This window comes from Salmo trutta, chromosome 9 (assembly GCF_901001165.1).
Source record: "Salmo trutta chromosome 9, fSalTru1.1, whole genome shotgun sequence".
Classification (NCBI taxonomy): Eukaryota; Metazoa; Chordata; class Actinopteri; order Salmoniformes; family Salmonidae; genus Salmo; species Salmo trutta.
In genome coordinates this window covers 41,659,941-41,682,876 of record NC_042965.1, presented here as the reverse complement: position 1 = coordinate 41,682,876, position 22,936 = coordinate 41,659,941, and the positions used below count along the sequence as shown (strand labels likewise).

General features: G+C 45.9%; 1 protein-coding gene across 1 annotated transcript in view; it reads right to left on the bottom strand.

Moving 5' to 3' along the window:
- Window positions 1-22,936, bottom strand: part of LOC115200580 (iporin) — a 53,100-nt gene that overhangs the window by 13,597 nt on the left and 16,567 nt on the right. The window contains exons 4-9 of the mRNA XM_029763750.1: window positions 21,335-21,914; window positions 10,889-11,593; window positions 10,060-10,293; window positions 5,736-5,906; window positions 3,539-3,615; window positions 3,057-3,231 (exon numbers count right to left, since the gene is read on the bottom strand). Coding sequence (XP_029619610.1) covers window positions 3,057-3,231; window positions 3,539-3,615; window positions 5,736-5,906; window positions 10,060-10,293; window positions 10,889-11,593; window positions 21,335-21,914 — 1,942 coding nt within the window. The remainder of the gene's footprint in view (window positions 1-3,056; window positions 3,232-3,538; window positions 3,616-5,735; window positions 5,907-10,059; window positions 10,294-10,888; window positions 11,594-21,334; window positions 21,915-22,936) is intronic.

Below are 22,936 nucleotides of genomic sequence, written 5' to 3'. Positions count from 1 at the left end.
ACACAGGAGAGTCAATGAGGAAGAGACTGATTCTCTCCTTGTGACCCCCCTGCATCACCATGACGAAAGGAGTGGTGGCGTCCCTGATAAAGCCGGACCCTAATGGTCGACTGTCCAACGCGTGAACTGGAAAGGGTCTAACCACTTGAACAATGGGTATCCCTAAACTATGGGCGAATGCTCTGTTGATTAAATTCTCAGCCGCGCCTGAATCGACGAGCGCCTTATGCTGGGAATGCGGGGAAAAGTTGGCTTGCAAAAACAGGTGGGCAACAGAGGGCTCTGGGTGAGAATGGTGCAAGCTCACCTGGGTTTACGCCAGTGCGCTCTGCCTGCTGCCTCGATCCCCAGAGGAACCAACCCGACACCTCTGCGGCCACAGATGGTGCACGTGAAGGCCCCCCCACCATCCTCCCTGAGCGCAGCACCCCCCAGCTCCATAGGCACCGGAGTGGTGGTGCTGGGAGATGGAACTGACAGAGCCGCATCTGAACGTCCGCGGGTGACCAGCAGGTTATCCAGCCGGATGGACAGGTCCACCAGCTGGTCAAAGGTGAGGGTGGTGTCCCTGCAGGCCAACTCCCGATGGACATCCTCGCGCAAGCTGCAGCGATAGTGGTTGATCAGGGCCCTGTCGTTCCATCCCGCTCCGGCGGCCAGGGTCCGGAAGTCCAGGGTGAACTCCTGGGCGCTCCTCGTCCCCTGCCTCAGGTGGAAGAGACGTTCACCCTCCGCTCTACCCTCGGGCCGGTGGTCGAAGACTGCCCGGAAGCGGTGGGTGAACTCCTCGAAGTGGTCCAGCGCTGCATCTCCTTCTATCCACACGGCGTTAGCCCACTCCAGGGCATTCCCTGAGAGGCACGAGACGAGGGCGGACACACTCTCACGTCCCGAAGGAGCCGGGTGGACGGTCCCCAGATACAGGTCCAGCTGCAGCAGGAACCCCTGGCAGCATGCCGCCGCCCCATAAAACTCCCTGTGAAGGGCGAGACGAATCCCACTGGGACCGGGTGCAGGGGAGGCGAGTAGTGGAGACCCCTGTTGTGCTGGTGGGGGCGCTGGAGGGACTCCGTGTCTCTCCCACCGTTCCATAGTCTGGACGACATGGTCCATGACAGCGCCGAGATGGTGAATCATCGCCGTGTGCTCCTGGATGCGCTCCTCTACACCCACAACGGTGGCACCCACTCCTGCTGACTCCATTGGCTGTGGTGAACGCCGCCTGAACAAGGAGAGGGACCAACTTCGGCGGAAGTCGTGACACCAGTCTAGACTCCATCATAGTACTGAGACCGCACTTCTTTCCATTCACGAGATCTTTTAATGGCGTCTGTCCTCGTGCTCCTAAACCTTAGTGCTGCTATCAACACCATTGATCACCAGATTCTTTTGGAGAGATTGGAAACCTATGCGGACAAATTCTTGCAAATTCTTGGTTTAGATCTTATCTTTAAGAAAGATATTAATTAGTGTCAACTTTCACTGCTATGCAGATGATGCACAGCTGTACATATCGATGAAACATAGTGAAGCCCCAAAATTGCCTACCCTGGAAGCCTGTGTTTCAGACATAAGGAAATATTTTACTTTTACACTTGGATAAAACAGCGATGCTTGTTCTAGGTCCCAAGAAACAAAGAGACCTGCTGTCAGATCTGACAATGAATCTTGATGGTTGTATAGTCATCTCAAACAAAACTGTGACAGACCTTGGCGTTACTCCCCTGATCTCTCTTTTGACAAACATATCAAAAATATTGTAAGAGATGCTTTTTTTCCAATTTCGTAACATTGCAAAAATTTACAACTTTTTGTCCAAAAATTCTGTTGAAAATCTAACCCATGCTGTTGTCACTTCTAGATTAGACTACTGCAATGCTCTATTCTCCGGCAACCCGGATAAGGCACTGAATAAACTCCAGCTAGGGCTAAATACGACTGCTAGACTGTTGACTAGAACCCCCAAATTAAATCATATTACTCTAGTGCTAGCCTCTCTACACTGGCTTCCTGTTGAGGCTATGTCTGATTTCAAGGTTTTACTGCTAAGCTACAAAGCATTACATGGGCTTGCTCCTACCGATCTCTCTGATTTGGTCCTGCCATACTTACCTACACGTATGCCACAGTCACAAGGCCTCCTTATTGTCGCTAGAATTCCTAAGCAAACAGCTAGAGATAGGGGTTTCTCCTATAGAGCTACATTTTTATAGAATTTTCTGTGAGAGACACAGACTCGGTCTCAACCTTTAAGTCTTTAGTGAAGACTCATCTCTTCAGTAGGTCCTATGATTGAGCGTAGTCTGGCCCAGGGGTGCGAAGGTGAACGGCAAGGTACTGGAGTGACGAACCACCCTTGCTGTCTCTGCTTGGCCGGCTCCCCTCTCCACTGAGATTCTCTGCCTCTGACCCCTATTAAGGGGGCTGAGTCACTGGCTTGCTCGCACGCTCCCATCCTTCCTGTCCTCGGGCTCGTGCGGTAGGGGAGATCTTCATGGGCTATACTCTGCCTTGTCTTAGGGTAGTAAGTCAGTGTTCTGTTGATATCCCTTTGGTGGTGTGGGGGCTGTGCTTTGGCAAAGTGGGTGGGGTTATATGCTGCCTGGTTGGTCCTGTCCGGGGGTAACTTTGGACGGGGCCACAGTGTCCCTCGACCTCCCAGTCTCAGTCGCCAGTATCTATGCTGCAATAGTCTATGTGCCAAGGGACTAGGGACAGTCTGTCATATCTGGTGTAATTCTCCTGTCTTATCTGATGTCCTGCGTGATCTTAGGTACAGTATGTTCCCTCTAATTATCATATCTCTCTCTCTCACTCCCCTCCTGGATGACCTGAGCCCTAGGACCATGCCTCAGGACTACCTGGCCTGACCACCTGATCGTGCTGCTGATCCAGTTTCTGCTGTTCTGCCGGGCGGCTAAGGAACCCTGACCTGTTCACCGGTCATGCTGCCTTGTCCCGAATGTGCTATTTCGACCATCTCTCTCTCTCTCTCTCTCTCCACCAGGCTCCAGGGCTTATGGCCTAATCATCATCATCACCATCATCATCATTACCTAGTTGTGTGGAGGCCTCTACCAGGCTCCAGGGCTGGTTGCGTCTCTGTCCTATGATCAGGTCCAGGACGTAGGCCTTCAGCCCATCCCCCAGCACCTCCGTTAAAGCGGGACACAGGTACTTCAGGATCAGGTGGCCCACGTTGGGACTTACCCAACTGTTACCCAGCTTCGCCTGGAAGGGGGAGGGGTGGAGAAGAAATTGAAAAAAGGTAGAGGAGGAATGAGGACAAGAGCAGAGAAGAGAGCGGGAGCAAGATAACAACAGATAGAGAGAGGAGAAAGACAACAAGAGATAGACAGTGACCAAGAGAGAGGAGAAAGGGGGAGAAAAAATACCATTTACATAACAGTTTATTTATGAAAAGAGATAAACATTGTTATGTTGTAAAAAACAACAACAGTCTACTATAGAAACCAAAAGGATGAAATAGAACAGTATTATCTAGTTATCGCTAGGGGTAAATCACACAGTAAAGTACCTTCACATCAGGGTCCCGACTAGTGCCAAAATGAGCTACGATTAAATCGACCGCTGTATTAATGGCTTTGACTAAACCTGAGAGAGAGAGACAGAGAGGGAGAGAGAGAGAGAGGAGGGAGAGAGAGGAAGGGGGCAGGAATGTAAAGAGGTAGTCAATTACAAGAGGCACTTCACATGTCAAACAGCCTCTCAGCAGTAAGTATGGTCTAATACAGTCACCTGCTTTTATCTGACTGTTATCACCCTCTTTCTATTTTCCACAATGATAATCCAATGGCCAACCTCAAGCAGAAAACTTTCATTCGCAAGGCTTGAAAGTAGAGGGACATTTCTTCATTAACTATCTACTTCAGTTTACTACCATGCACACAGCATGCTACTGTATATGTTGTTTATGGCATGTTTAACAGTAGGGCTTTCAGGATGGGTTAGAGTCAACATTCTTTTTTCCATTACAGACACTTTCTAATAGCTCCAGAAGCTTCCGAGTCACTAGCGGGAGTTAAAGTGGGTCTCGATAGAAGGACCCTTCAGTACCGGCATCAAAGGCCTAGAGACACCCACACACTCAGAGAGAGAAAGGGAGAGAGAGAGAGGGAAGAGAGAGAGAGAGAAAGTGAGAAAGAAAGAGAGAGGGGGGAGAGAGAGAAAGTGAGATGGGAGAGAGAGCACGAGAGAGGGAGAGGGAGAGAGAGAGAGAGAAAGAGAGAGAGAAAGAGAGAAAGACTCCACTCCGCATACAGCAGTAAAGGGAAGGAGGTGCAGTCAAAGGGTTTTAATACTGTACATAATGTAGCCTTTATTACCTTCTCTCTCCATTCGATGTGATATGACTGAAGGCTACGCTTCATCGTTTATGCATGGCTTTCTCCCGATCAAACAATGAATGTAATGGAGAAAAAAGTTATTTGAATACATACATACACTGTATTTACAAAAGTATGTGGACACCCCTTCAAATGTGGATTCGGCTATTTCAGCCACACCCGTTGCTGATAGGTGTATAAAATCGAGCACACAGCCATGCAATCTCCATAGACAGACATTGGCAGCAGAATGGCTTTACTGAAGAACTCAGTGACTTTCAACGTGGCGCCGTCATACGATGCCACGTTTCCAACAAGTCAGTTCAAGTCAAATTTCTGCCCTGCTAGAGATGCCAAGGTCAACTGTAAGTGCTGTTATTGTGAAGTGGAAATGTCTAGGAGCAACAACGGCTCAGCCATGAAGTGGTAGGCTACACAAGCTCACATAATGGGACGGCCGAATGCTGAAGCTCATAGCGTGTAAAAATTGTCAGTCCTCGGTTGCAACACTCACTACCGAGTTCCAAACTGCCTCTGGAAGCAACGTCTGCACAATAACTGTTCGTCGGGAGCTTCATGAAATGGGTTTCCATGGCCGAGCACCCGCACACAAGCTTAACATCACCATGCGCAATGCCAATCGTCGGCTGGAGTGGTGTAAAGCTCGCCGCCATTGGACTCTGGAACAGTGGAAGCACGTTCTCTGGAGTGATGAATCACGCTTCACCATCTGGCAGTCCGACGGAGGAATCTGGTTTTGGTGGATACCAGGAGAACGCTACCTGCCCCAATGCATAGTGCCAACTGTAAAGTTTGGTGGAAGAGGACTAATGGTCTGGGGCTGTTTTTCATGGTTTGGGCTAGGCCCCTTAGTTCCAGTGAAGGAATAAAATGACATTCAATGACATTCTAGACCATTCTATGCTTCCAACTTTGTGGCAACAGTGCAAAAAGCAGGGTCCATACAGAAATGGTTTGTCGAGATCGGTGTGGAAGAACTTGACTGGCCTTCACAAAACTCTGACCTCAACCCCTTCGAACAATTGGAACGTTGACTGCGAGCCAGGCGTAATCTCCCACCATCAGTGCCCGACCTCACTAATGCTCTTGTAGCTGAATGGAAGCAAGTCCCTGCAGCAATGTTCCAACATCTAGTGGAAAGCCTTCCCAGAAGAGTAGAGGCTGCTATAGCAGCAAAGGGGGGACCAACTCCATATTAATGCACAGGATTTTGGAATGAGATGTTCGACAAGCAGGTGTCAACATACTTTTGGTCATGTAGTGTACATACATACGTACATACACACACACATACATACATAGATACATACATACATACATACATAAACACACACACACAAACTACACCCCTCCTAGTGGCTGTCTCACCTCTCTTCTGCTGCAGGTCCACAGCGATGTGGGACTGTGAGGAAGAGGAGGAGGATGAGGAAGAGGAGGCATCCGGAGAGAGACAGAACTCTTCTGGAGGACGCTCGGTCATGGAGAAGTAGTCTGGCAAGAAGTCACTGTAGTACTGCTGCAGCTGCTTCACAGACTGGCCTGAGAACACACACGTAGGATAAGTACACACACACGTAGGATAAGTACACACAGACGTAGGATAAGTACATACAGACGTGGGATGAGAAAACACACACGCTCGACATACACTCATCACACACACTGGCAGCTATGTCTTTGGACACTATACATGAATAAACACACACACACACGCACACACACACAGGCACGTGCACAGATAGGGTCTACCTGTGCCCAGCACCTGCCAATTTGCCCTCCCACTCGCCAAATGCCCTTTGGGTGGTAGTATAATTATTATAATTTTTTTATACAGTTTTTGTTGTTTTTCTTCTGAACCCACTGACCCCAAGTTGTTGTTTGACGTCATCAAGTTCGCCAGCCCTACCCCTACCCTGTCCGTTGACCTGTACGGAGCTCGCGTGTGCCCGGTTGTGCCTTTTTCCCAGTCTGCCCTGTGTCATGACTCTCCTGTGAAGATGTGAAGGATCAGGTTACAGTGGGTCCGCTCTACAGTGACCCCTCTCTCCCGCGGAGGGGGAGAGATGGAGGGGGCAGCTTTATGGCGGTCGTAAAATACTCTGCCTCTGGGCACTGTAGCATTGGGATTGGAATGTGTGACTGTGGGACACAGAGAGAGACTTGCCAAAACTCCTACATACCCAAAATTAGGATTGTTTTGAGAATGTGGAAGCGGTCTGTGGACACTTAAGGAACCGTCATGTCGAGTTTGTTTAATTTGGTGACCTCATGAAGGACAGGAGACACACATTACTGTTTATTTGTTTGTATACACTACTCAGTTATGGAGTTTGCATCTGAATGTTGTTTAAAATAAATTATTAAGCATAAGAATACTTTTGGAAAGATAATGTGATCTTAGTCCACTAAATTATAATTATTTTTCATAGTAACTTATGATCAGTCAGTGGCCACGCCCCCATGAGCACAGACACTATACCCAAACTTCATGGAACGACTCCTTTCCACAGAGTTAATAATAGGACTCCTGACAAAAATGTACATTTAGTCAAGAGAACGCAGAGACGGGGTCCCTACATTGAAATGGCTACCACTCTACAGACCAAGCAGACCAAGGCGTGAGCCAGATGTTGCAAAATATTTTAGACGATAGAGATCAATAGATTGCTACAGAAGGAGCAAATCCTAGACGCCGCTTTACCAGTCTGCAGCTGAAAATGTGCGTAAGTCTAAGATGAGGATACCGACAACCGTGCAAGCATCTACTCTAACAGATCAACTCTAAGAACAATGGTACTCTGAAAGATCCATTCGTTATCAAACGACTGAATGATACGGCTGACGTATCCATTATAACAAGCTACAACTACGAAAGACTTTGAACTCTGGTGGACAAACCAGAGAATTTCTGTCGACTGACTATGCATCAGACGGACCAGCGATCACAGAGAGGGACAACAAAGGCATACACTTGTAAATATGCAAATTGCTATTTATTTTCAAATGAGCGGCTGTGCATGTTCAAAGTATTAAAATTTCCATGAGTGTAGTCAACTGTATGTATGTGGGTCCACTCTGAGTTTCCCGCCCCCACCCCTTTCCTTTGTCTACAAAGCCGTCATATTGGTTTAGCCCACTTGGGACTTTTCAGTGTATCATGTGAGTAACCAATGTATAACTATTGTCTGTGTGTTTATGTAATTCTGTGATTGATTAGTTAGTTAGTAAATAAATAATTAAGCCAATTTGTATATCGCTGATTCATGATCTATGCTAGGGTTCGTGCAGAAATCCAAGGGTTTGCGACATTCAGGAATGAGACTGATGAGGCAATAATACATTAATAGAAGACTGTAATCGATAAGATAATAAAATATCTGAAGAGTTATATTCGGGAAATTGTAACTATATAAACAACATTTTCCCGTGGTGCCCCGACTTCCTAGTTAATTACTATCCCGTGATTCATTTAATCACGGAATTTTCTAATTCTAGTCTAACCAATAACCAAATGGAGATTCATTGAAAATAAAAATCTCATTGATTTATCAAGACCACTCCCCATGCTTGTCTCAGAGCAGCGTGAAATGGTGCTAAAATAGTTGTAGGCTATTGCTTCTAACTTCAATATGCTCTTTAAATAAATAAGACTTACATCACTTTTACCAGCACAATACTCAACACTAGTGAGACTCATGTCGCTTACGGTAGGCCTACAGTATATCAAAACATATGACGTGACTCTCTGCCAATAATTACATATAGAGGATTGGAGGATATTTCTGTAATTCAGTTATATTTATTCCCATAGTAATTCATTATGGAGCCATAACTAAATAAACATTGGCATTTTGAAAGTGCATTTTTATCATAATTTTAATAATGAAAGCATAAAGATGCCATTATTAGTTACATTGTTTTAGTTTGAACGTGCAAACTGGCACTAAGAACAGAACAGCGGGAACGTTTCCCTAGTCAGTGCCATTATTAGTGCAATGCCCCTTAAAGTGTTGCCAGTGTGGCAGGGTGGGGGTCCACCCGCTCCCCTTCTCCTCCTCCCTTCCCCATGGGCTAGTTCGGTCTTCTGTGCGTGGCTCTGAGGCCCATCCCGTGCCCCCTGCCCTCGTGCCTCCTCATGTGGAGGATTGTGGATACAGCTGGAGAACTGCAAGGCAAATCCCACTGTGAGCCACTCAGGAGCCATGACCAATATGACCAATATATATAGTCCTGCTACTAACAGGGTTAATAATATATATGTGAGAATATCCAAGGAGCTTTTATATCATTCTAAATTAATAATAATAATAATCGCTTTGTTTAAAAAAGAAAAATATTTTGGAGATGATTTGGTTTTCAAATAACGTAAAATGAGTGAGAAAAAGGCCATTCTTGAACATGGGGTGAGACATTGTTACTAATTTGTAAATAAAGATTATTTTGTTATTTTGAATTTTTTATTTCTGTTTTTAGAGGGAGAAAAACCAAAAGCCTACAGTCATCTCATGGGTCTCCCAGTCGAGGCCGGCACTGGTATTGAACCAGCATCTGTATCAACACAGCCTGCACTGTTACACAGTGTCTTAGACCGTTGCGCCACTCAGGCACTGTACAACTTACAGTAAGACCAAAATAATCCTAACAAGATAAAATAATATAAACCTTAGTGTAACAACTGTTTTAGTAAGTAATACCGAAGTCGTGCAAAATTATCCGTTTCTATTTAGGTTTATGTCGCCCATTCACTGTCAGTTAGAGACACAGTAGGACCCAAAAGCATAATCAGTGCTCTAACTCCCCCTTGAGCTGGTCTGGAGCAATGAAGTGGTGACGCAGGGTACTGTACTAAACCACAAATGAAGTACTGCGGCGTAAGCTCGCAACTTTTAAAGGAGGAACCAGCCTTTAGTCTTAAAATCTTTGGTTGTTTTGTACATAGCCTCACATGTGAATCCTTAAAGAGATGGGTAGAGCTAAAGCTTAAGAGGGTGTGAATGATGCTGAATGGGTGTGGACAAAGAAGAGCTCTCCAGTAGGTGTACCGAAACATTCAAGGGCCATTTTCTCAAAAGTGGAGTTACAAGTTTATCAACTTTCAAAGCAGAATTACTTTCACATTGTTCCTGAGCTGTAGCGTATGATATACAATTTTCTAGCTCTGAGTGTCTACTTTTATCCAATGTAAAAAACACAATTTGAAATGTTGCTGCATAAGTCCGAATCGAGCCGGTCGGTAACATATACTAAAATATACATACAAGCCACTAGCCAGCCAGCCATATACCATTAGTTAAACGATTATGAATATTAGGTTATAGTATGAAGTTGTTATTTAAGAGACATTGAAGATGAGCCACAATCAGTAAAGAAATATAGTAGCTAGCTAACTAGCATATTTACATCAATCATTAACGATCAGCTGACAGCCCACCCTCTGTTCCAGATGTCAATCACGTCTTTAGGAGACACCGTAACTAGCTGTGAGTGTGGTGTTGCAGAAATAATATAAAAAACAATGTAAAATGTCTGTGCACGCCCCAGCACACACAGCACAGACAGACAGACAGACAGACAGACAGACAGACAGACAGACAGACAGACAGACAGACAGACAGACAGACAGACAGACAGACAGACAGACAGACTGACAAGACAGAGCGCCTGATCAACAGGGTTAGTAGTATATGAACACCGTTGAGTCGTCCCAGGGGGGCGTGGCCACTAGAGGCCGGAGGGAAGTCAAACACGTTCCTTCGTGTGATTCGCTGACCCCCGGCCCCGCCCCTACGACCGTTCCCGTCCAGACTGCCTGATAGAGGCGGTACACCTGACCCTGCAGAGCCCCCCAAGGAACACCTCTCCACCCCTAATGGGTTCTTTCGACGATACTCCCTCCATTTCAGAGTCTGTGGAGAGAGGTGGTGCCCTGTAAAGAAGGATGGACGGAGGAGAGGATACGGGGATGGAGAACACAGAGAAAAAATAAGAGAGGTGGGGGAAGAGGGGTTTGGAGGGATGCACGGAGAGATGAGAAGAGAGTCGGGTGGGAAAAGAGAAGGAGAAAATAGAGGTAATGGTAGAAAGACGGAGATGAGAGAGGAAGGTAGGTTTTCATGTGAAGGATTGGGGAAAGCAAGATTAAACCAGAAGTGAGAGGTAGATGAAGTGTACATGTGAGAAGGCAGAGGAAGAGGAGCGTTGAAATAGAGAGAGAGAGAGAGAGAGAGATGGGGTGAGTGTACATGGTAAGGAAAGGAGGATAAAAAAAAGAAAGGATGGGGAAAGTGAAAAAGAAAGAAGAGAGAGAGAGAGAGTCACTAAACGTGTACGTTATATCTGTTGAATCACCATGAGAAGTGAGTAGTAAAGAAACAGAATCAGTAGAAACCAGTAGAATCCATTAAAAGAAGACATTAAGGGGGGGGGACAGGACTGGCCAACCCACCGTCCAACAACTCCACTGACACAACCACATACAGTACAAACCCCTGACTGGACCACACTGAGACAGAGACACCTACCATGTTGTGTCCTGGGCCCTGGTCCTCTGCTCCCCTCTAGGGAGTCTGATGTCTCCTCGTATCCCAGCGAAGTCTCACTGTCCTGGGGAACGGCTGGTAAAGGGGGCAGGGTCCCACGGTGGTGGTGGTGACCCTGCACCTGGCCCTGCACCGGAGGCAACATGGGGGGCAGCGCACCCCGCTTCACCCCCAATGTTGGGGGCGGAGGTGTGGGTGGCAGAGCGGAAGCTGCCGGTGGTGCTGCTGGTGAAGGGGTATGGTGAAGGGGCAGGAGCCCGGTGGAGAGGGGGCAGGAGAGGCTACGAGGTGGCTGGGGGCTGGGGGTACAGGTAGAACAGGTCCCTGTGCTGGATGTCGCTCCCTGGAGGCGGACCGGGGAATAGCTACCCAGTGGCGAGGGTCGGACCGAGCCAGGACCAAGGTGAGCCACTGCTGTCTCCATCCCATCACCACCACTACCCTGGCACCAACGCACCGAGTCTTCCCCTGGGTCGTTGGCGCCTTCACCACCCTCCGGACCTCCAGAAGGCCCTCCACCCCGGGCCTGCATCCCAGAGACGTAGCCTGTCAGCAGGGGAAGCAGGGGCTGGGGCGGCTTGGAGAACTGGTGGTGGAAGGTGAAGGGTTGAATGGGGAGGGTGGTGGGACGCTGGTCTTTAGTGTAACGCACCACTGCTGAGCTGGATGAAGAGCTGGAGAGACCACCTGGATGCAGAGAGAGGAAAGACAAGGCCAGGAAAGGTTAGCATTTTCAGTTCACCATTTTAGCTCAGTCGTCATCCTCAAACCATATGCCCTGATAATAACTGTAACACAGTAACCACATCAGCCATTACACAGTCTGATAATAACTGTAACACAGTAACCACATCAGCCATTACACAGTCGGATAATAACTGTAAAACAGTAACTGTATCTGCCATTATACAGTCTGTATTACAAAGCTAGCATTTAAGTAAATATTAAATGTAATATTTTGTAAACATGTAGGATAAGTTGAATTGATTCACATTATACAGTCTGTATTACAAAGCTAGCATTTAAGTAAATATTAAATGTAATATTTTGTAAACATGTAAAGGATAAGTTGAATTGATTCACAGAGACAAACACAAATTGCCCAGTCATGATCCAGGAAGCTGCTACAGTCAACAGACAGAGAGTTGTTAGTACAAACAGCCCAGACTGCCCTTCAAGAGACACATAATACTATGACACACACACACACACAAACACACACACACGGCCGGGGAGAGAAGACCTGAATAATACTGCGTCACTCTGTCCTATAGCAGAAGCACCAGAGATTGAAGAAACAGCCATTTTTCTTCTTTCTGTCTCTCTGTGTGTATTAGTGGTGCGTATCAGTGGTGTGAGCATGAATTTCAGCATGTGTGTTTGGTTCCACGATCCGGTCGCTGTGTGATCCACAGGGGTGTGTGTGAGGTCGAGCAGCGACATTGCGCAAGCTGTTTGTCTCTTTTGCTCCGCCATGGAATGTCAGTCAGCCTGGGTGCAGTAACATATCTATGTCACAAGGCGCAGTGTTGAGCAATGGGTGTAGTAACATGTGTTAACCAAAGGGGCAGTGTTGAGCTATGGGATGTTGTAAGATGTTTTAACCAAAGAGGCAGTGTAGAACTATGAGTGTAGTAACATCCCTCAGCCACAGAGTTGAGCAATGGTTGCAGTGACAGATGCCAAAACAACACAGCCAGTACTGTGCTCTGAGGAAAGAAACAATGCCTCTACCTCTCATCTATATCTCTAGCCATCTCCCTCTGTCATCTATATCTCTAGCCATCTCTCTCTCAGCTATATCTCTAGCCATCTCCCTCTGTCATCTATATCTCATCTATATCTAGACATCTCTCTCTCAGCTATATCTCTAGCCATCCATCTCTCTCATCTATATCTCGAGCCATCTCAGTCTCATTTATATCTCTTGCCATCTCCCTCTCTCATCTATATCTCATCTATATCTCTAGCCATCTCTCTCTCTCTCTCTCTCTCTCTCATCTATATCTCTTGCCACCTTCCTCTCTCAGCTATATATCTAGCAATCTCCCTCTCCCAGCTATATCTCAAGCCATCTCCTTTTCTCAGCTTTAAATCTAGCCATCTCCCTTGCTCATCTATATATCTAGCCATCGCAATCTCCCAATGTCATCTCTAGTCATGTCCCTCTCTCTTCTATATCTCTAGCCATCTCTCTCTCATCTATATCTCGAGCCATGTCTCTCTCAGCTATATCTCTAGCCATCTCCCCCTCTCATCTCTAGCCGTCTCCATCTCATCTCTAGCCATCTCTCTCTCTCTCTCTCTCATCTATATATCTAGCCATCTCCCTCTCTCATCTATATCTCTAGCCATCTCCATCTCTCATCAATATCTCTAGCCATCGCCCTCTCTCATCTCTAGCCATCTCCCTCTATCATCTCTAGCTATCTCCCTCTCTCATCTATATATCTATCCATCACTCTCTCATCTATATCTCTAGCCATCACTCTCTCATCTATATCTCTAGCCATCTCCCTCTCTCATCTATATCTCTATCCATCACTCTCTCATCTATATCTCTATCCATCACTCTCTCATCTATATCTCTAGCAATCTCCCTCTCTCATCTATATCTCTAGCCATCACTCTCTCATCTATATCTCTAGCCATCTCCCTCTCTCATCTATATCTCTAGCAATCTCCCTCTCTCATCTATATCTTTAGCCATCTCCCTCTCTCATCTATATCTCTAGCAATCTCCCTCTCTCATCTATATCTCTAGCCATCTCCCTCTCTCATCTATATCTCTAGCAATCTCCCTCTCTCATCTATATCTCTAGCTATCTCCCTATCTCATCTCTTGGCATGTGCTTCTCTCATCTATATATCTAGCTGTCACGCCCTGGCCATAGAGAGACTTTTTATTCTCTATTTTGGTTAGGTCGGGGTGTGACTAGGGGGGGTGTTTTAGTCTAGGTTATTTATTTCTATGTTGGCCTGGTATGGTTCTTAATCAGATGCAGCTGTTTATCGTTGTCTCTGATTGGGGATCATATTTAGGCAGCCATTTCCCCACTGTGTTTTGTGGGATCTTGTTTATGTGTAGTTGCCTGTGAGCACTTCATGACTTCACGTTTCATTTGCCGTTTATTGTTTTGTGCGTTTCACTAATAAAGATGTGGAACCCAGATCACGCTGCACGTTGGTCCGAGTATGCTTCCAGTTCGTATGACAAGCGTGACAGAAGATCCCACCACAACAGGACCAAGCAGCGTGTCCAGGAGGAGAAGGTATCCTGGACTTGGGAGGAGATCTTGGAGGGGAAGGGATCCTGGACTTGGGAGGAAATCCTGGCAGGACAGGATCGCCTTCCTTAGCGGCAGACGCAAGGAGAGAAGGGAGGACAGCGACGACGCCGGGGTTCGCGGTCACAAGAAAAGCCCAAAGGACAGCCCAAATGTTTTTTTTTGGGGGGGGGCACATGGGGTGGTCGGCCTAGCCGAGGAATGAGCCAGAGACCGTCAGGGAGTCGAAGGAGGAACTCGATGAAAGATTCCGGAGAGAGGTCGTGGCGATAAGAGTGCTGCAGCGCAGGCGTGCCGAGGAGCATGAAACCAGTCCGGTGTCATCTGCACCGGTTTCACGCATCTGGCCTCCAGTGCGCCTCCCCAGTCCGGTACGTCCTGTGTCTCCTCCACGCACTCGTCCTGAAGTGTGTGTCACCGTTCCGGTACAATTTTGACGGCTCTACGCACCAGATCTCCAGTGTGCCTCCACAGTCCGGTATGTCCTGTGCCAGCTCTCCGCACTAGCCCTGAAGAGCGTGTCACCAGTCCGGTGCAACCTGTGCCGGCCCCACGCATCAGGCCTTCAGTGCGCCTCCCCAGTCCGGTACGTCCTGTCCCTGCTCCTTGCACTCGCCCTGAAGAGCGTGTCACCAGTCCGGCGCAACCTGTGCTGGCCCCACGCATCAGGCCTCCAGTGCGCCTCCCCAGTCCGGTACGTCCTGTGCCTCCTACCCGCACTCTTCCTGAAGAGCGTGTCACCAGTCCGGTGCAACCTGTGCCGGCTCCACGCATCAGGCCTCCAGTGCGCCTCCCCAGTCCGGTACGTCCTGTGCCTGCTCCTCGCACTCACCCTGAAGTGCGTGTCACCAGTCCAGAACCTCCTGCGACGGTCCACAGTCCAGAACTTCCTATGACGGTCAACATTCCGGAGCCTCCAGCGAGGGTCAACGGTCCGGAGCTTCCAGGCAAGGCATCCAGTCCTGCTCCAGGGCAGGAGCCTTCCTCTGCCCCGATGTCCCATCCAGGCACGGCGGCCAACTCAGCTCCATGGTCGGAGCCTTCCCCTGCGCCGATGCCCAGTCCAAGCACGGCGTCCAGTCCCGCTCCAAGGCCGAAGCCTTCCTCTGTGTCGGGGCCCAATCCGGGCACGGCGTCCAGTCCAGCTCCAAGGCCGGAGCCTTCCTTTGCGTCGGTGCCCAGTCCAGGCACGGCGGCCAACTCAGCTCCATGGCCGGAGCCTTCCCCTGCGCCAATGTCCAGTCCAGGCACGGCGTCCAGTCCAGCTCCATGGCAGGAGCCTTCCTCTGCGCCGATGCTCAGTCCAGGCACGGCGTCCAGTCCCGCTCCTTCCTCTGCGCCGAGGCCCAGTCCGGATACGGGTTTCTACCCGGCTCCATGGCCGGATCCTTGGTCTGGGTGGGAGCAAAGACCCGCACCGGAGCCGCCACCGACACTAGTCACCCCCCCTACCCTCCCCAGTTGGTTTCAGGTTTTGCGGCCGGAGTCCTCACCTTTGGGGGGGGGGGGGGGTACTGTCACGCCCTGACCATAAAGAGCCTTTTTATTCTCTATTTTGGTTAGGTCGGGGTGTGACTAGGGGGGGTATTCTAGTCTAAGTTATTTATTTCTATGTTGGCCTGGTATGGTTCCCAATCAGAGGCAGCTGTTTATCGTTGTCTCTGATTGGGGATCATATTTAGGCAGCCATTTCCCCACTGTGTTTTGTGGGATCTTGTTTATGTGTAGTTGCTTGTGAGCACTCCATGACTTCACGTTTCATTTGCCGTTTATTGTTTTGTGCGTTTCACTAATAAAGATCTCAATCTCCAAATCTCATTTCTAGTCATGTCCCTCTCTCTTCTATATCTCTAGACATCTCTCTCTCTCTCATCTAAATCTCTAGCCATCTCCCTCTCTCAGCTATATCGCTAGCCATCTCCCACTCTCATCTATATCTCTAGCCATCTCTCTCTCAGCTATATATTTAGCCATCTCCCTCTATCATCTATATCTCTAGCCATCTCTCTCATCTATATCTCGAGCCATCTCCTCTCTCATCTATATCTCTAGCCATCTCCCACTCTCATCTATATCTCTAGCCATCTCGCTCTCTCAGCTATATATCTAGCCATCTCCCTCTATCATCTATATCTCTAGCCATCCCCCTCTCATCTCTAGCCATGTCCCTCTCTTATCTCTAGCCATGTCCCTCTCTCTTCTATATCTCTAGCCATCTCCCTCTATCATCTATATCTCTAGCCATCTCTCTCTCTCTCATCTATATCTCGAGCCATCTCCTCTCTCATCTATATCTCTAGCCATCTCCCACTCTCATCTATATCTCTAGCCATCTCGCTCTCTCAGCTATATATCTAGCCATCTCACTCTATCATCTATATCTCTAGCCATCCCCCTCTCATCTCTAGCCATGTCCCTCTCTCTTCTATATCTCTAGCCATCTCCCTCTCTCACCCATATCTCTAGCCATCTCTCTCTTGTCCTCCCTCCACCTTTTTCTCTCTCTTTCTCTCTATTGCTGTCATCTATCTCTCTCATTTACTCCCTCTCTTTCTCTCTCTCTGTCATCTGTCTTTCTCTCTCTTGTCCTCCCTCCACATTTTTCTCTCTCTCTTTCTCTCTCCCACTCTCTCTCTCTCGCTGTCTCTCTGTCATCTCTCTCTCTCTCTCTCTCTCTCGCTCTCTGCCTCTCTCTCTCTCGCTCTCCCCTCTGTCATCTCTCTCTCTTTCTCTCTCGCTATCATCTCTCTCTCTCCCTCTCTCTCTCACTCTCTGCCTATCTCTCTCTCTCTCTCGCTCTCTCCCTCTGTCATCTCTCTCACTCTCTTTCTCACTGCCTCTCTCTCTTGCTTTCTGTCATCTCTCTCTATCTTTCTCACTCCCTCTCTCATCTCTAGCCAGCTCCCTATCTATCTCGTCCTCCTTCCACTTTTTTCTCTCTCTCTTTCTCTCTCTCTCGCTCTATCATGTCTCTCTCTCTTTCTCACTCCTCTCTGTCATCTCTCTCTTTTCACTCCCTCTCTCGCTGTCATCTCTCTCTTTATCACTGCCTCTCTCTCACTCTCTCTCTCTCTCTCTCTGTCATCTCTCTCTCTCTCTCTCTCTGTCTCTCTCTCTCTCTCTCTGTCATCTCTCTCTCTCCTCTCTCTCTCTCTCTCTCTCTCTCTCTCTCTCTCTCTCTCTCTCTGTCATCTCTCTGTCATCTCTCTCTCTCTCTCTCTCTGTCATCTCTCTCTCTCTCCTCTCTCTCTGTCATCTCTCTCTGTCATCTCTCTCTCTCTCTGTCATCTCTCTCTGTCATCTCTCTCTCTCTCTGTCATCTCTCTCTGTCATCTCTCTCTGTCATCTCTCTCTGTCATCTCTCTCTGTCATCTCTCTCTCTCTCTCCTCACCCCTTCCTCTCTTTATTCATGGATGAATAATTTATCCAGCTAAGCGTTCTTTGCCAGCTCACCTCTCCTGTAGGCATCATTAAAGGGAAGGGAAAGGGGATACCTAGTCAGTTGCACAACTGAATGCATTCTTCTGCATTTAACCCAACCTCTCTGAATCAGAGAAGGGCTGCCTTAATGGATGTCCACAGCATCATAGCAAACACAACTTCTAAAGACTACACAACACATTGCAGTAGACCAATGCAGTTGAATGTAGTATGTATGATATTAATAACTAGTGATGGGCATTTTAAATTATTTCACAATTTAATAATATAATGATTTTTTTCTGATATATATAGTTGAAATACATGTGTTTTAAAGATACATCTATCTCTCCATTCACCTCTCTCCAGTCCTCCCTCCTTTCCCCCTTCTACTGTCGATCCACATCCCTCCTCTCCCCTCCCCCCTATCATTTTTACAATCCCTTCAACCCATCCCTGCACCCAACGACACCAAATCCTATCCCCTGTCCTCAATCTGCTTCTAACCTGTTCCTATGTCACAGTGGTTTGTACATTACAGGCTGTCACTATGTTTTACTGTGAGAAAGCACTTGGACACCAGGGTTGGCCTCTCTAGAGTGACTGGAATGTGTGTTTCTCCCTCTCTCTTCCTCCTCTTTGTATCTCTCGCTCTAAGAACCCTGTGCTGGTTCTAGTAACTATGGTGATTGACGTGTAGCCAGGCTAGCGCAGTGCAGCTCGGCTTAGCTTGGTTTGGCTCAGTAGAATTAAAAAGGGGATCTCTCTCACTGGAACGACGCCACTAGTATACTCCCTCCCACAGTCTGACTGTCCTACTAGAACATTCCATTCAGAGTCCTCTGACACAATGTTCCACAGAGGAATTCATAGGAAATCCAAACACTGTTTGTTTACTGTAGTTCTATGGGCTGAATAGAAAGATCAGGGTGTTTTTATAAGCAGACACACAGTGAGCCTGCTGCCACTGTTCATATATATATATATCATCACCTGGTGTCACATACCTATCTATTTCATCTTCATCCTTCACATGCCTTGGTCATATTTAGCCATTGTTATTTGTTAATTGAAAAGGAGAAAACATACAGAACCAAACTCATTGATACAAAACTTTCCAAACTAGAGATAAAATGCCTCAATAACATAGAACTGTAACACATTCATAACATAGAATTGTAACACATCAATATCATAGAACTGTAACACATCCATAACATAGAACTGTAACACATCAATAACATAGAACTGTAACACATCAATAACATAGAACTGTATCACATCAATATCATATAACTGTAACACATCAATAACAAGAACTGTAACACATCAATATCATAGAACTGTAACACATCAATATCATAGAACTGTAACACATCAATAACATAGAACTGTAACACATCTTATCATAGAACTGTAACACAGCAATAACAGAACTGTAACACATCAATGTTAGAACATCGCCAACACTTTAACATGTCCCCAAAACAACCTATAACCCTATAACACTACAACCTTATAACACTACAACCTTATAACACTATAACCTTATAACACTATAACAGTATAACCCTATAACACAATAACCTTATAACACTATACCCTTATAACACTATAACAGTATAACCCTATAACCTTATAACACTATAACAGTATAACCCTATAATACTAAAACACTAAAACACTATAACACTAAAACACTATAACACTATAAACGTATAACACTATAACAATATAACAGTATAACACTAAAACACTACAACACTAAAACACTATAACCCTATAACCTTATAACACTATAACAATATAACACTATAACACTAAAACACTACAACCCCATAACACTATAACCCTATAACCTTATAACACTATAACCCTTTTAACCTTATAACACTATAACCTTATAACACCATTACACTATAACCTTATAACCCTATAACAATACAACCCCATAACCCTATAAGACTAAAATAGTATAACACTAAAACACTATAACACTATAACCCTATAACCTTAAAACACTATAACACTATAACCCTATAACCTTAAAACACTATAACACCATAACCCTATAACCCTATAACCTTATAACACTATAACCCTATAACCTTATAACACCATAGCACTATAAACCTATAACCTTATAACACTATAACCTTATATCACTATAACCTTATAACACCATAACCCTATAACCCTATAACCTTATAACACTATAACCCTATAACCTTATAACACCATAGCACTATAAACCTATAACCTTATAACACTAGAACCGTATAACACTATAACAATATAACAGTATAACCCTATAACCCTATAACACTATAACACTATAACCCCATAACACTATAACACTATAACCCTATAACACTATAACCCTATAACACTAAAACACTATAACCCTATAACACTAAAACACCATAACACTATAACACTATAACACTATAACCCTATAACCTTATAACACCATAGCACTATAAACCTATAACCTTATAACACTATAAAACTATAACACAATATAACCCTATAACACTATAACCCTATAACACTATAAGCCTATAACACTATAACCCTATAACCCTATAACATAATAATATAAAAACACTATAACACTATAACCCTAAAAATGTATACAATTATAACACTATAACCTTATAACACCATAACACTATAACTCTATAACCTTATAACACTATAACACTATAACACTATAACACTATAACACTATAACAATATAACAGTATAACCCTATAACCCTATAACACTAAAACACTATAACACTATAACACTATAAGACTATAACCCCATAACCCCATAACACTATAACACTATAACCCTATAACCTTATAACACTATAACACTATAACCTTAAAACACAATAACCATTTTAACCTTATAACACTATAACCCTATAACCTTATAACACTATAACCCTATAACCTTATAACACTATAACCCTATAACCTTATAACACTACAACACTACACCCTTATAACCCTATAACACTATAACACCATAACACCATAACACCATAAACCTATAACCCTATAACACCATAACCCTATAACCCTATAACCCTATAACCCTATAACACTATAACACTTCCCCTTCAACACCCTATAACCCTATAACACCATAACACCATAACACCATAACCCTATAACCCTATAACCTTATAACCCTACAATATATTTCCATTCAAAATCCTATTTTCCCTAACCCAAACCCAAAACTTAAACCTACCACCTAACCTTAACCCACAACCTAACCACTAACCCCTTATCCTAATTCTAATTCTAACCCTAATTGTAGCCCTAACCCTATACCTAACCCCTAAGTTTAAAATAGCCTTTGTCCTTATGGGGATGTGGGAAATTGTCTTTGTTTTAGCATCTTTGTGGGCAGGATAGAAAAACCAACCAAACCCCCCCCCCCCCCAACACACACAGTAAATTGGTCGCGTTCCAAGCTGACTAGATTTCAGTTTTGCTGCACACAGTAACCAATGGTTGCGTGCCACGTCATCGATTGCAAAATCGACATCAGATTGCTATGTTATATGATGTGGTTAGCTGATATGGATCAAACACCTATCCAGGTATTGTGAGATCTGCCAGGCGACTGCATTGTAGTCAGTTTGGAATGCAATCATAATAATGTATTATCATTATAGCTCTTAACATGTAATATAATTATTATTTTAACCAGTGTTCTTACCTTCGGCCTTGGAGCGTGTCTCTCTGGCGCCACCACCAGGTGAGTGGCGGTCCACACTGCCCTGGCTGTAGCAGCGCTGGAAGGGCAAACTTTGGCTGTGGCTCGGACCCTGACCCAGGCCCTCCAGGATGGGGGAGAAGTCGGCCGAGGAGTGGGAGTGGGCCGAGTGGGTGGAGGAGAAGGGATCTGTACATCCCCCCATCCTGAGAGAAGGAGAGCCAGTGCTTCCTCCATTTTTCCTCTTGCTCCTGGCAATCTCTGCAAAGGAAGTGACCCGCGGCAGAGGGGGTGGGCCCAGGTGGGCGGTGCCTTCACTGAGACGGACAGGGCAGCTCAGCATGCGCTCCAATGAGCCGAGCCGAGGGGGCGGGGACATGTCCAGGTTCCGGTCGTAGCTACGGGAACGGGGGCGGCTGGGCCCACCTCCGATGGGTCCTCGGCCAACCACAGGAGGGGAGATGTTGACGTACACCTGGCCCTCAATGATTGGATCTGAACAGGCTCCACCCATCTGCTGCTGCTGCTTCCTCTTCTTCCCGTCCTGCTCGTCTTCATCATTTTCTTCCTCATCTTCATGACGCTGGGTAGAGAAGACAGAGAAGGCTTAGAATAAAAGACAAAGAATCGAACACATTCTTGGATCAATGTCAAACAGGGCTCATGAAGCAGGAATAGTGTTTGGATCTCATGCTTGATACAGCAGACACTTATATAAATAATACATTTGAGTAGAGCCTTGTTTGTTTTGGATCAAACTACATTGGAAGTTGATCTCTTCCATTCTCTGCCATTGTGTTAAATAGAAACTCATAATTTCTTATGATCAAGCTCTCAATCTAAATGAAAGGAATAATTGATACTTGTTTGACTAGTCTTTAGCTTTTCAGCATCATTAAATCTCCTACATGGGCCAGTCATAGTCATTCTCTTGAGAGCACTCGCATTGCTGATACAGTTCATCAATAAGCTAGCTTTACTTTCCAGGCTGTTATTATAAATGTACATTTGCCTGCCTGGTTAAATATAGTGTACTATACAGGGACAACGGTGCCACTCGGGATGAAGCCTTAGTCTTCAGTGTGGTGTAATGCCAGTCATACTCATGTGTTGTAATGTTGACACTATTAAGATACAGGTCTATTTATAGTAGCTATCAGAGTTACAGTCTGGGATTATTTTAGCTCTCTGTGGCTCCAGTCATAATGTTTATATTTATTTAACCTTTATTTAACCAGGGCCCATAGTGCACTGTAAGTAATACGGTGCCATTTGAGACGCACATACTCTCCAGGAATACTCCATTACAGATTACCCAGCTGCCTCAGTAGACGACGATAAAAAATTCCTTTCCCTTCAACAGTAGTGGATGGTTGTACTGATCTGAAACCAGCTGCCCTCCAGTAGAGGACTTCCCCTTCAACAGTAGTGGATGGTTATACTAATCTGAAACCAGCAGCCCTCCAGTAGGGGACTTCCCCTTCAACAGTAGTGGATGGTTGTACTGATCTGAAACCACTTTGATATGGCCTGGAACGGGACTTGAACCAACAACCTCCCAGTAACTGATCCACCTCTTTAACCTATCTATCAACCCTCATTCAA